The sequence below is a fragment of the Lepisma saccharinum genome, chromosome 9 (assembly GCF_977018435.1).
Source record: "Lepisma saccharinum chromosome 9, izLepSacc3.1, whole genome shotgun sequence".
Lineage (NCBI taxonomy): Eukaryota > Metazoa > Arthropoda > Insecta > Zygentoma > Lepismatidae > Lepisma > Lepisma saccharinum.
In genome coordinates, this window is record NC_139237.1 from 89,533,166 (window position 1) to 89,548,548 (window position 15,383).

The window sequence follows — 15,383 nt, forward strand, 5'->3', positions numbered from 1 at the left end:
GACCCTTACACGCTTATCATCTGATTCCAGGGCAAATCTGGACTCGTCCATGAACAGAACGTTGTACCAATCTGAGAGAGTCCCATTGACATGTTGACGACACCACTTTAATCTTGCCCCTCTGGCTTGGACGGTTAGTGCAACACAAACATGTTGTACTCGGGTGTACAATCCCTTCATGTGGACCCTTCGGCGCACAGTACTGGCAGATATTGTCTTACCAAGTGCTGCTGCAACCATGGATGTAACAGTTGTGGAGGTTGCTCGTCGATTCCGCTTGGCTGCTATAGCAATATATCGATCATCAAAGGGGGCGGTAACCCTTGGATGACCGGACACGGGTCTCCGGACAACTGTTTGACTTGTTTGGAATTGTTTCCATAATCAAGGAATTACCGAATGATCAACGCCAAAGAAAATAGCGACATCTTTGATTGACTGTCTTGCTTCAATGCATCCGACGGCATGCCAGCGCTCACTATCTGTCTTTTGTCTCCTTTCAGCCATAGAAAAACTAATCAAAAATAATCGTACAAAAGTTATAAACACTTCGTATCGGCTTTAAAATGCACCTCAAACCCTTCGGAATGCTGGCGTCTTCATCGAAAGTGTGATTATTCTTGTAGGAAATCCTAGCTTTTATGCTAGTTCAAGAGCACAGATTAAGCACCTAGGTACAGATAAATCACTCTCTACTTACAGAAAGGAAGCTACACATAAAAACTGACATCTGCGTCCGCAGCGATTTTCAGCCACTCAAATTCAAATATGCTTTCGAAAATTTGCATTGCGTGCTTAACTTTTAGAAGGCAGTGTATATATTATTGGTTTACAAGAATTCGTTGTTAAGAAATTATACTGCAGGAATGTTAAATTGTGAAATATTTTTTTAAGATTTGCTTTATTGAGACCAATCTTGTTCACTGACTGAGCATGGTAAGTGATTGAGTTTTGATCCTGCCACTGAAGTTCCCAGATTTGAATCATGGCCTTGTGCGTGAGTGTCCCTCATCCTCGTTGTCATGATTAGCCAAAAGTAGCAGAATAGCAATGTTAAATACTGTAACAATATAATTAAATATATTATTACTGAGACCAGTAAGATTCCGTATGTAATGGAGGATAATGCAAAATGTACATTATTACTATTGCTCGGAAGTTTGAAGAAAAAACTTTTTTTTCTGAGCCTTGAAAAAAATGCTAAACCTGATGTCAGTCTGTTTCCCATAAGTTAGAAGCAGAAAACATTGCTTTTATTTTTCATTGTCTGCCTTTTTTGACTTTTAGGTCATTTTTTAGTATTTTTTGCCATCTTTTTTACATTTTTCTTAATTTTTAGGTTTATTTTCCTTCTCCCCTGTTGTTTCATGAATTTTAAATGCATATATTGGCATAATTTATGCATTTATATTTCCTGACATGGTCTTTTTAGCAAGTTTGCCATTAATCGAAAATACAGTCATTAGAAATGCACAATATTATTTTTAGCTGAAACTTTGGCAATTCATTAAATAATTAGTTGTGGTACATTTAGTTTTCCTCCAGCACTTAAAATATATGTGAAGCCTATTTTGAGGTTCCCTTGCTGGCCACTGTAATTGCTTTAATATTGGGTTTTAGCCACAATATCAAAAATTTATAATCTGATGTATGCAAAACGCAACTGTATTTTGAGATGCTGACTGACTACTGTATCATGCAAGACCAACTCTGAAAGGAGGTGAATGACTTACACAAAAAAAAACCTTGGAAGTAACTCCATTAGCACTTAATTTGCTTGTTTTCCCTTTGCTTCAGTAGTTTAAAACATCAAAGAACAGGTTTTGCCTAATTATTCAACTATGTTGCAATTTATGAAAAACCAAGCTCGTTTTGAGAGAGAAAATAATTTTCAGTTCATTTTTAGGTCATTATTTAATAATTTAAGGTCATTTGAGAGATTTTTTAGGTCATTAACTTCCGAGCCCTAATTATAATTATCAAATATATGATTGATTACTGTATCATTGGAAACATGACAAGGGGAAAACCACCTTCAATTTTTATCTTCTCGAGAATAGACACAAAGATAGTATGAACCAAGTTAATGGCTTTATTTAATAGCGTACAGTTCTGACACAACACTTTCAAACTTGAAGGGTTGAAGGAAGCCCAGATGGTTTTTCCTTCCAGTGAATTATGTTATCGAGATTTATTTTTTAATGTACAAACTTAATATTCAAAAACGTTTTTAGTAAATATCTCCTTTGAAACAACTACATTAGCATATTCGTCGAATGATTTAAATCCTGTTGTTTCCAGATGATTGCCAACTACCTCAGTTAACGTCTGATGATCTTATACCTTTGTTGGAAACTGTTATCATTCAAGCAAAGCCACTTCATATGGCTTCAAATCTCTACTATGTAGAAAACTTTCAGTGGACCCTTTCACCTGGTGATGATGTGAGGTATGTGAAACATCTGTGTTCATTCTTACTTCTTTTTAGGTTTGTCAATATCAAATTGGATAAATTATGTATCATAAGTGGCTTTCTGTTACTTGAGTAATGTCACATTTACAAACAAGTGTAAAATGGGTAATAAGTATTTTTGGGGAGTACTGCCGCAGTAGCTCAGTTGTTAGGGCATACGACTACTATGCGAGAGACCCAGGTTCGATCCACAGTGGGGGAGAACCAGGAATTTTTCTCACCTGTTCAAGCAAGTCTGGCACCCACCCAGCATCCTATAAAGTGGGTACCTGGAGGAAACTCGAGGAGAGGGGGTAAAGGTGACCGTGGGTGTGGTGCTGATCACATCACCCCCACCTTCGGCCATGATCAAGAAAATGTGGGACCCTAACTCCACACCCCCTATATGCCGTCATGGCTGCAAAGCACAGGGGAGAATTTTACTTACTGCCTCAAAGGAAGTTTGAAGTGTGCTTTTCTCTTGTGGTAAGTGAATGGGTAGAATTTATAATATTTCAGCCATATTTATTTTCATTATTTCTTAAATACGAAGTTATTTGATTGGCGAAAATTGGTTGCCGAGAACATTAAATGGTCAATTCACAATCTCGCAGCAATCACTACAATAACGTGCAGCACTTTTATTTATTTATAAATCCGTATGGGATTTCTCACCTTTAAGCGAAAGCCAGCCCATTTTGAAACTTTAGGAAGGCCGCTCCTGACTCAATTTTCGCACATTGCCCTGTTCCTTCCTGTATTTTCCTTCATCAATTTCACATATTTACCAATCATCATCATTGTTATTAGACTAAAGAGGTGAAAAAAGTAATGTGAAATAAGAAAAGTACAAGGGAATAATGAAGTGAAATCAATACAATTACGTAGAGTCGTGGGCACTTTTAAGTTGTGGCCTCCCCGATGTTGCAGTCGTAGCATCATCGCCTTGTAATCAAGGGGTCCCGGTGAAGGTACATAGTGGTTCAGATGCACTTTAAAATGTAGGTCCAGTCCCAATTAGCCTTACTGTGTATAAAGTGATCTTCAAACACCAACTCGGCAACTTTTGAGTTGTAGCCATTGTATTGAATGTCAATGAGTTTGTTACTACCCAGAACTGTCCATCACTGTACAGAGGGATGCTGATTTGATGTATGAACTGAACAGTTCAGAGATGACATGTATCGAATGTTTTTTTTTTTTTTTTTTTAATATATAAATTAGGACTGAGTCTATACTTTTATGGATTCCCACCGATGCCAATGCTTGAAAATTGTAGCAAATAAAAGTTGTTCAAAATATTTATTAATATCAGTGGGTGAGTGTTCCATTCCAATTATAAGCACCAATTTACCGGAGTTTTACTGCAAAATATTCAAGAATTACAACAGAATATTAAAATACCTGTTATGTTATCACACAATATTGGTGCAAAGTAAATGGAAACTGAGTTTTGCATAATTTCAAGAATATTTAGACTCCATGAAAATGTTGCATGTCATTTTTAGACACTGATACTGATACATCGGTATCTACTCGACCGATGTTACTGCTTGTGATGGCCTGAAGATTCAGTACACCAAATTAGCATCCTTTCTGTCTATAATTTTATTGATTGCACTTCATTATTTTATTATTACTATTATTAAATTTTACTTTATATACGTGGGCTATCCAGAAAGTAACTTACGTTTTGGAATAAATAAAACCCAAATGAAGGGAAACATTTTTTATTATATAAATTTGAAAGTCAGTCTTACACTATTTTTCAACAGTCTCCGTACAAATTGAGACACTTATCATAACGGTGCACCAGCTTATTAATTTCATCGTCATAGAATTTTGCCGCCTGGGACTTCAACCACTCATTCACGTCTGCGTGCAGTTCTGCGTCGTTGTTGAAGTGCTGTGTTGCGAGCCAGGTCTTTAAATTTATGGTAGCCTAGCTTTTGCGTCACAATCTCATTCAACAAACTTCGTGAAATTTGGGGAAACTCAAGTGAGAGCTCCATAATTGTGAAGTGGCAGTTTTCACGAATTTTTGCATTGATTTTCGCCACCAGTTCATTAGTCACAATGCTCGGTCTGTCACTTTCCTCTACATCGTGCACATTAGTGCAGCCATTTTTAAACATATTGCACCACTGCCTCACTCTGCCTTCACTCATTACGTCGTTTCCATACACCTCACAAAGTTGCTGATGAATTTCAATTGGTTTGTGGTTTTTTGCCAACAAAATTCTAATCACTTACCGCACTTCACAACTCGCGGGATTTTCGATTGCAGCACACATTTTAAACATTCACAGTGAACTCAGCAGAAGCAACACGTACCGCACGCTACCACAGCTGGATGCGTACTGAGTGAGGGGACACTCTGACACAAAGATGGCGGTGTTAGCCCCGCCCCTCGCCCCACTCCACCAAAACATAAGTTACTTTCTGGATAGCCCATGTATTTTATGTTTCTTTTCTACCTATCTAGGCTAATCATTTATAATCACAGATACTTATATTAAGTTCTCATGTCGTGCATTAAATTTTGTTTGATTTAATAAAATATCATTCAGTTTCAGCTTAGTCACATTCAAAGCTGCAGTGCAAGGACTAGTTGCCATAAAACCACTGGAATTGAGGCCACGAAGTGAAAAGGTTCATAGAGAGCTTGCTTTGGAAGATTTAATCAAGGTATGGTGTTTCATTGAATCTAATGATATGAGTAATATAGTATTTTCTACAAGGTTCTTAGAAGCTGAATTTTTATTTTTTCATATTTAATACTCTTCTTATTTATATATATATAACAGTTGGGCTGAAAAGTTCGTAGGCTAACATAGTAAAAAATATTTTTTTGACAAAATTCGATTTTATTATTCAATATAGTTGCCTTTGAGGGCGATACAACGATTATAGCGGTCATACAATTTTTCGATGCCATTTTTATAGTACGATTTCTCTTTAGCCTCAAAATAGGCCTCAGTTTCGGCGATTACCTCTTCATCAGTGCTAAATTTCTTTCCAGCGAGCATTCTTTTAAGGTCTGCAAACAGGAAAAAGTCACTGGGGGCCAGATCTGGAGAATATGGTGGATGGGGAAGCAATTCGTAGTCTAATTCATATAATTTTGCCATCGTTTTCATTGATTTGTGACACGGTGCATTGTCTTGATGAAACAGCACTTTTTTCTTCTTCAAATGGGGCCGTTTTTTTCGTGATTTCATCCTTTAAACGCTCCAACAACGCTATGTAATAATCTCAGCTATCTCGATCAACTTCACTTTACGATCATTTAAAATTATTTTATGGACTTTTTTGATGTTTTCGTCGGTAACAGCCTCTTTGGGGCGTCCACTGCATGCATCGTCTTCGATGCTCATTTCGCCTCGTTTAAATTTAGCAAACCACTTCTCAACGGTTGATTTTCCTGGTGCAGAGTCCGAATAATGTTTATCAAGCCAAGCCTTGGCTTCAACAGTATTTTTTTTCGCCAAAAAGCAATGCTTTATTAACACACGAAATTCTTTTTTATCCATTTTTTCACAATAACAAAAGCTGCTTCACTCACAATGCTATATCTCACGAACTAATTATCCGGCAGCTGTGAAATTTATACACGTATCTTTTGAAGCTTAGTACTAAGTAAAAATCACATGGATTTAATTCTAGTAACGCCATCTATGAGTCAGCCTACGAACTTTTCAGCCCAACTATTATATGGTCAGCATATTTAGTTTTTCATATCATGGAAACAAGGCTTAATGGTGTTATATATATGCAAATCCTGAAAACTTTCACCTCCTGTAACTGTAAAAGTATGAGGCACAGAGAAGAAAAAATTGATACTGTTTCTTCCCTAGGTCAAAGCTACAAGAATTGACATGGAATGACCCATTACCTATTTTCACAATTTATTGATCAAATATGACTTGTAGAATTTTTTGTGGAAAGGAACTGCCCACTTATAAATTTTCAAACATTTTCATAACTGTATAATCATAGGAGCATTGTGCTAATAAATTATAGAAATATTTTATTAAATTATTGAGAATTGTACTGATAAACAAATACACCATTATTGGTTGGTAGTAAGACGATTAATCACTCTGAACCATAATGTTTTAATTAGAATATATGTATGAAAGTGCACAGGATAATTTTATTGTAGTGTGTGTTCCTGTTACCTTGTAGGTAACGGAAGAGGTGGACCAAAGGTTTGGACGTGATGGATCGAGGATTGACGAAACTCCAGTGTCCCCCCTGGATCGGCAGCTGGAAAGGGTGACTTTTATGATAGAGGCCTCTACGCGAGAACTAAGCGATCAAATATATAGCTCTGGTGAGATACAGGAATGCTCGCTCAGCACCCAAAAACCAACCTTGGGGTAAGTAATGTTGATTACACTTTTGGCTTCCAGGATGCACCATGGCGTTAAAAAAAATCTTTTGTTGTGCACATTTATCGGGTAGCCAGTGCTTTTTTTTGCGTGGTATGCAAGGGTATGCCATACTCATAGCTTTTTATACGTGCTCATTTATGAACATAGCACAATATTTATGAACACAAGAACAAACAAACTTTAGGAGTACCAGAACCTTTTTTCTCGGATAAAAAGCACTGCTCGTAACAAAATATCTCTATTTTATTCAGATCAAATAATAAATAGCATTTGACAACATGCAGTGCTGGAAAAATGTAAGGTAATCTTTATAAATGCATCACATTTTGACTAAGTTTAATGAAGTTCCTGTGGGCCTCCCTGATAGCATAGTGGCAGCATCGTCACTTTGTAATCAAAGGGTCCCAGGTTGGATATCTGGTGGAGGCACATTTCACACTGGTTCGGATCCCACTTTACACTGTAGATCCAGTCCCGATTAGCCTGTGTGTGCATAAAGTGAATTTAAAGCAATAATTCAAATTAGGTTCCATTTAGTTATTTTTTCTGTAAGGATTTTTTAGGGGGTTGTTAGGTTGGTCATACAAGATTCATTACATGGTAATATATCTAAATAGCAATTATTATTATTATTAATACACTGAAATACATAGCCATTCTCTAGTATTGTTATAACTTTACCCATCTTTGAAAGTTTAGGAAAGTTCTTTTTTAGTACCCCTTATGAAGCCCATGGTTGATTTTATCCATTTGAACATTGATCCAATGCATACAATGAGTGCCAGTGTAAATTAGTTTTCTGAAAAAGCTAGTATGGCACAGTTCTCTGTTAATCTTCCAAATCTATCAATTTTGAATCCAGCTATGTTGTTTTTTTCTCCCAGCAACTCATGCACATTCAAGCAACATATCCCATTTTTCTTGAATATCTCAAGATATGGTTAGGTTATGAACACCTAGTATCATCTCCACCTCAACAAAATCACACATGCCCACCATTTTGCCTTGCCCATTCTTCACTGCAATTTTAGCACCAAGAACATCTTCCTGGAGGCATGCCAGCGGTTCTAGCTGTTTGTATTTCATTTAATGCTAACCTCCGTGGCAAGGTGTGCAATGATGCCAGGTTCCTGGGTTCAAATCGTGGCCTGGGTGTTCTTTGTGAGTGTCACTTCATCAATTTCATCATATCACTCATCCTCATCGTCTCGATTAGCCAAAAGTGGCAGACCAAATCAAAATTTTATTTCATATTTTTTGTATTTAACAGCACTTTTCTGCAAATTTTGGTTAATTGCGATGATGAGAATGTGTGATGCTTAGATTAAATGGATGAATAGGCACTCACAAAGAGCACACACACACCAAGACTCGAAACTTTGGTGGACAGATCTAAAGTAATCACTTAATAAAGCTTGGCTAAACCTTGGCCGATGCTAGCAAAGCCGTTTTCAACATTTCCTCTCCTTTTGTAAAACCGATATGATATTCCAAAATCGAAAAATAGGTAATAAGCACATATAATTCTTTGTAGAGGTAATGCATGTACCATACCATGAAGGCGAAGGCGTATAGAGGGTGTGGGGTTAGGGCCCCACACTTTCTTGATCACGCCGAAGGTGGGGTGATGTGATCAGCACCATGCTCCTGGCTGCCTTTACCCACCAGAGTTTCCTCCAGATACCCACTTTATAGTACAACGCTGGGTGGGTGCCAGAGCTGCTTGAACAGGTGAAAAAAAAATCCCGGTTCTTCCCTGCCGGGGATTGAACCTGAGTCTCTCGTATGGTAGTCAGACGCTCTAATGACTAAGCTACCATGCCTTCTTCTTTGTAGAGCCTTCACACAATTCTTTGTGCAATTTCCTTTTGCTGTTGTCTAAATATTCACAATAGTTTTGTGGCTACGTAAGCCTATTAAACTATTGCGAATATTTAGATAACAGCAAAAGGAAACCACATGAAGATTTGTGTGAACGCTCTAGAACAAATTGTAAGCAGATGTAATTTAATATTGTATTGGTGGATAACGTGGACTCAAAATAAAAACTCAATTCTCAGTATTCTGTCCCCATAAAAGGTGACTGATTTGATTGTATTATATTTAATAGATGTCAGCAAGATCCTTTTGAAAGTGAATACACTTGCATTATTCTTTCTAGGGAATTTCTGTCCAACATCCAAAGTAACATAGGAACCTGCTTTGGTAAGCAAGATGTCATAGAACCTCAGGAGTAGCAAGTGATGACTGCTGTTAAACAAGTACATAAATGTCTTTTCCGTCCAACATATCAGTGAACATAGTTGATATCAATAAGCTTATACAAACAGAGTTTGAGGCATGCCATGTTTTTGTATGTGAGGGGGCATTTCAATCCAGCAATAGCAAGTGACAAGATAATAATTTTTAATATTTTGCTTGTCTAAATGTTAATGACAGTGGTTCTGTGTTGGAATGTAATCTTAACTTCACATCATCCGTTGTCTACTTTACCCTTTATCTACTTGGAAATTACTAAAACAATTTAAAATTACACAAAATAAAGATTTCCTTTCTGATAGTACATTTATGCATTTATCAGAGTATTAAGTTTATTCCTGTATAAAGCTGATTCTGCTTCCGAAACCACAAGTATCGTCTGATACAAAAACATTATTTGTACCCTACCTTTATCTATTCTTACTACGTTTTGAAAGAGCACCTCTTGTATTAGTGTCAACTTTTGAGGAAGGTGCTAACTACCACTCTAAGGCACCCCTCCGTGATTGTCCCCAGCAAAAGATGTCAAATGTACACTTGTCAATGAGAGTTATGCTCTCCCGAACTGTAGTGTTAGAATGTGAATTGAGTAGACAGTGGATTACGTCCAGTTAAGATTGTATGCTGATTTGAACCAAATTCAAGTTATTACAAATGCCATAATAATGTATATACAAGTATTTATCAGGTATTGCAGTGTTTGTGCAAGTATTTTGTTGCTGTTTTAAGCCAGTCGTACCGAATCTTAACTGCTGTGACAATTCTTAGGGTCCATTCTACACGAGCAGTCAAAATGCAGGAACCGCACCCGGATCTGTGTATCTACAGTAACTGTCAAAATGCACCATTAAACAGCAACCAAAATGCTAGGCCGATTTTACACAAGACTGAAGTCCTGTGATCTTGCCATGTATTGGTGCCAAGTTTCAAAATGGACACTGTAGAGGTTGGGTATATTGCACGAATTATATTGTTGGAGAAAATTTGTTTTAAAAAAAACTTACACTATCCCATCATATTTCAACAGGACAGTTTCATGTAATGTTCAGAAAATGCAGAATTTTTTTTTTTGAGTACTGTAGAATATCAGTTTCCCTTAGTGTTTAGACTGAACAACATGCAAAGGTGAACTTTTGAACTTCACAAACTTTTCCAGGTCATGATTCACGTTTTTACCGCTGGCGTGATGTGTTGTGACCAACCGTCCATGGCTGTTTCATTGCCAGCAGAGGTAGTAGTGAAAACGCTCATCCTGATAGAAAATAAATGTAATATTTTACAGATGTTTTCTTCGAGTGTGCCCTTGCTAGATGTCAAACAGAAGCATTTTGACTCGTCATGTAGAATGGACGTTAGCGATGTTGATCATTTTTTGATGAAGCACATGGTTTAACAATACTTTCAAGTTCAATACTTCGTTGACTGCAATTTTCGACAACCTTTGTAAATGTCGAAATACATTTTCTCAAGAATTGATGCAGCAGTTGATAATTATGGTAAAATCAATCTTAAGTCATTACATGTCCAAGTAGATTGTTTGAAATGCATTGCATTGGAAACAGTATATGTCGTAGTTAGTTCAGTTTCTATTTGTTGACACGGCAATATATGTGACACTTGGATTACATTAGTCAAGTCAATCAAAAATAGTGATTACTTTAGTAATTTTGCCAGTATGTTGTGCTGTAAGTTTGATCTGAATAGTACTTCAATTGTATAATTAGTAGGGCTGACACAATTCCACTTTAAACCGAGACTGATACTGTTACGGATTCCCACCAATACTGAAAATTGTAAAAAGTTCAGAATATGTACAGGGTTATTCAAAAAGAAATTCACTTTGAAAATGGAAATCCATAAGGGTATCAGTCCACTACTGTGATGGAGGAGGCCTTTTGTGTTATGGAGTGCATCCATCACAAATTCAGGACTGAATTTAATAAGGCTCCACCTTAGCTCAGGATGGCTCGAAATCTTGATTTTTATTGGACTTGGGGAATGTTTGAGTATGGCACGAAATCTCGATTTTCTTGGACTTGGGGGGGAATGTTTCCCGGATCTCTTCCACCCATTCCCCCAATGTGGATGGCCTCCTACTGTTTTCCCTTTATTTTTCGAGCTCGTGTATTTTTTTTACTTTGGTTATTCTGTCTCAGAGTTTCTTTCTTTCATTTTCGCCTATCCTTATCTCACTTCTTTTCCTTTTCTTTTCTTTCTGTGTGTCTTACTTATTTCTCTTCTATCGGTTTCTCTTCCTTTCTTGTGTTTCCAATCATTTGCTTATTATTCCTTCATTTCCTTACTCTAACTTAATTTCATTTCTGCTATTGACAAAAGTAATAACTTTCCTGCTCTTCTTGTAACTTGACAGGAACAATTTCAATTTAATGGAGAGGAGGGGGGGAGTCGACGGAACAATTCAAACCTACTACTCCTACTGATGCTCACTACAAATTCTAAATTTCCTTACCCAATCATAGATGAATTGCCTGCTAGGTGGTCCTGAAATTGCAGCGCAGTGCAGTAGCAGACTCAGGTTTTCGAAACTCCATCACACAAAAGGCCGTCGGGGTAGCAGCCATTTTGGGAAAAGTTATCGTATGGCAGGTACTACAATTGCTATAAGCGATCACTGAAATAAGACTTTTTGAGTTACTGTTTTCATACATACATAACATAATAGCACATCTCAATAACAACAAAAGTTACCATTGTTTCAAAGTGTGAATTTCTTTTTGAATAATCCTGTATAAATTTTTCATTGAAACCAGATTTTTGCTTTAATATAGAGCGTTTCAAAATGATTTGAACGATAAGAAATCGTTCCATGAGCGTTAAAACACTATCAACGATTAAATTTGTATTGAAGTACTTTCGACCACTTCCTCAAGTTTTGTTTGGCATGGTCGTAGTAGTTCGAAGTTCTTCCACCAGGTGGCAGAGTGACAAGTTGCCTGTGGTGTAGAGAAAGCATTTTGCATCCTACAATTTCACGTTAGTCAATCTGTTGTGAGTTTCGTACCAAATTTCGTAATGAACCACCATCAAAGAACTTGATTCGCAATTGGTATCAATAATTCAATACAACAGGATGCATTTGCAAGGGAAAATAGTCTGGTAGGCCTACCAAATTGGACTACCGAACTGACAAAAGGGGTAACAAAGGGGGCTCACATTGAGCATTTGTAAATTACTGTTTTACAATTTTTACCACTAAACGACAGTTATAGTACTTATGTGTAAAATTTTAAGTAAATTGCATAATTTATAAAAAAATTATAAGGAGTTGAAATTGTTCAAATTATTTTGAAACGCGAGGTATATTCATAATTGCATGTGAGGTAATTAAAATCATGTGCATTTTGCTTAATTTTCATGACATACACACACTACAAATGTGTCACATTGCATTTTTGCAGACTCAAGAAAAGTATTGGCTTGTACCAGTGACAGAATTCTAACCAATATCTACACACTGTCCTGGGAATCTCTGGAGAACAAGAACAAGTCACAAGCCTCAAGAGGGCACCACCAATAAAGTGAGTACATGGAGGGGAAAATGTCGCTGCAGCTACCAGCCGTTATTTACAGCCTTGCGCCACAAGATTTCCAGGACAGTGTGTATTGATATTGGCTCAGTCAGCAATAGAAATGAATACGCAGCATTAATAAATTAGGAAAAGGGTATAAAAAAATCAACTTGAAGAAATAAGCTCAATATATTCGTAAAGGTAACATTATGCTATACAGGGACACATTTGTAGGAAGGAAACCCACCAGCTTAGAGAATTAAATGTCGTTTCCTGTAGCCACATGCTGGGTTTGTATCATAATGCAGGTTACCCCGATCTGCTAGGCATTACTTGAGTGACAAGTGGATACTGCAGATTCCCATTTCTCCTTTAGTAGCCCACGAGGAAACAAAACATGGCACAAATCCCATCAAAAGTAAAAACACAGGCTCCCAAGACATGCTCGAGTTTTCACATTCACTTTGAACAATCAAGAATATGAAAGTGTCTTCTGCTTTCGCAAGTGTTTCAGTTATCCTCAGCTACATTATGTACAAATGGATGCATTAGTATTCCCCAGCAAATTGTCCATCACCATGTTTCTCTTTGATTTAGGCAGTGAGAGCAAGAATTGAACAAAATTCTGGCCTCCGTGGCAGAATAGTTAGCACACTGTGCTAGCGACGCCAGATGTCCCAGGTTCGATTCCCAACCTGGGCTTTAACTCGTTTCCCAAAAAGAAATTTTTAACACACACTACATTGGAATTTAAAATTGATCACTGTTAATATGCGCAAATAATCACATTAGCCATGTACGTGATACTAGATACACATTTAACATCAAGATCCAGAGTTGCATTACATAAGAGAGAGTTTAAGCCTAGACTAGCCTTTTTTCATGGCCTGCCCTGCTACTGAATACACCTTCTAATCATCTTGTGAAGTATTATTTTTAGTGTAAGTAAAATTAACATAGCCTTCAACCAATTGCTCAAGTTCCTGGCAAGTTTGGACACCCCTGGCACAAGCAGTGGGTTTAGTGGAGTTTCATATGTAAAGGTCGGACTTAAATCATGTATCACTTTTCCATATGTTCACAATAGAAAGGTATGAACATGCCAGAAATTATTCAGTTCATTTTGGAATATAGAGTGACACATAACATCAATGATTAAATAGATCAGTTCCTCCATTGATTTTATTTTCTTTACACAAGCTCGAGGGTTACATACCTTTTTTACTACATGGCTCTCTCACCCTTGAAAAAGAATGAGCAAAAATAATCACATTACAAACAATCTGATCCTTATCAGTGATCAGTAGAGCCACATATTTATGGTGAATAACAGATCAAGATTTCTGTAAAAAAAACAACAAAAAACCCTGCATATTTCAGAATAAAAAATGGCATTTCGATGAGAAAATGGTGAATAAAATCTTCAATTTCATGTAAAAACTACACCTATTGCACAAAATTAATATTTCACTTCTAATTGCACATTTTATATAGTTATCAGAGTATTAAGTTTCTTCCTGTTTAAAGGGGTCCGTTGTTTTTTTCTCAAATATTTACAGCAGAATTAATCAATTTTCCGTAATTTGCATAACTGGATAATTCAGACCTCGGAAGGTGTTGCATCTGTAAATAAATCCTAAATTTCATGTTCAAGGGTTTATTTTGTACTTCACACCTTTCAAAACCTGAAAAATTAACATTACAATTTGTTATCTCATGTTTCGTGTTTTCATCAAAAATGAAATATGCATGTGATCAGTGTTGAGAACATTGATCAATCAATCTTGTAATGTCACAATCTGTATATCTTGTTTTATTTGAAGCTGTCTTAATTTTTACGGGTTTTTGTAAATATGTATGAGATTAAGTGTGATGTATCGATATGCTTCTCTTTCGTTTGATTAGGGATCAAATCATTAGTTTGTAAATAGTGCAACCTAGTCAGTTGATCCTAAAAAATAGTGTGTAGTATAATGTGTATGTGATATTTTGGTATTCAGATCAAATTTGAGTAATAATTATTGTAAAGATAAAATTTCATTTCCAACAAAAATTGCAATTTGCAGTTAACTGTACAAATAGGGAGATGACCAAGCAGGTTGATTAAAAAATATTTCAATTGACTATAAATTGTGTTGGTAGTACCTGACGATGTGAAATGAAGTTTCTTCTCAACTGACCATGTCGTGTATATTGCAATACGAAGGTAGTTTTAGAAAAATGTACTTCATGTTAACTTAATGCTTATCAAGCATCACAACTGTATATATGATTTTCAATACATAAAGAAACTGCAGGTCATAGGATTATAATTTTCTTTAGGCATATTTTAACTAAAAAAAATTCAATATGGAGAAATTGACTGGCAACTATATTTTTCAATTCATAATTGGGTAAAGAGACACGCGGTAGTATATAAATATGGAGAAACTAGTACTCACTTATCTGCGAAACTACTTTTTCTATGTTCTATCAATTTCAGTGGCCACTGCCACCATCCTCGTTGGAACTTGCTGTAATTGATAGAACAAAGAAAAAAAAACAGTTTTGCGGATAAGTGAGCACTAGTTTCTCCATATTTATATATTTTTCAAGTAGTTGAACTTTTACTAAGTTTACATCTTTAGGAACATTCATAATTGGGAAAAGAGATGCGGTAGTATATAAATATGAACAGTACAGCGAGTTCCAACGAAGATGGTGGCAGTGGCCACTGAAATTAATAGAACAAAGAAGATAAAACAG

The 15,383-nt window shown here is 36.4% G+C and overlaps 1 protein-coding gene across 1 annotated transcript in view; it reads left to right on the plus strand.

The window, feature by feature from the left end:
• Window positions 1-15,042, plus strand: part of LOC145992242 (ankyrin repeat domain-containing protein 27-like) — a 35,278-nt gene extending 20,236 nt beyond the window's left edge. Inside the window, exons 9-12 of the mRNA XM_083128588.1 lie at window positions 2,302-2,449; window positions 5,023-5,140; window positions 6,641-6,834; window positions 9,011-15,042. Coding sequence (XP_082984714.1) covers window positions 2,302-2,449; window positions 5,023-5,140; window positions 6,641-6,834; window positions 9,011-9,086 — 536 coding nt within the window. The 3' untranslated portion in view covers window positions 9,087-15,042. The remainder of the gene's footprint in view (window positions 1-2,301; window positions 2,450-5,022; window positions 5,141-6,640; window positions 6,835-9,010) is intronic.
• The last annotated feature ends 341 nt before the right edge of the window (window positions 15,043-15,383 follow it).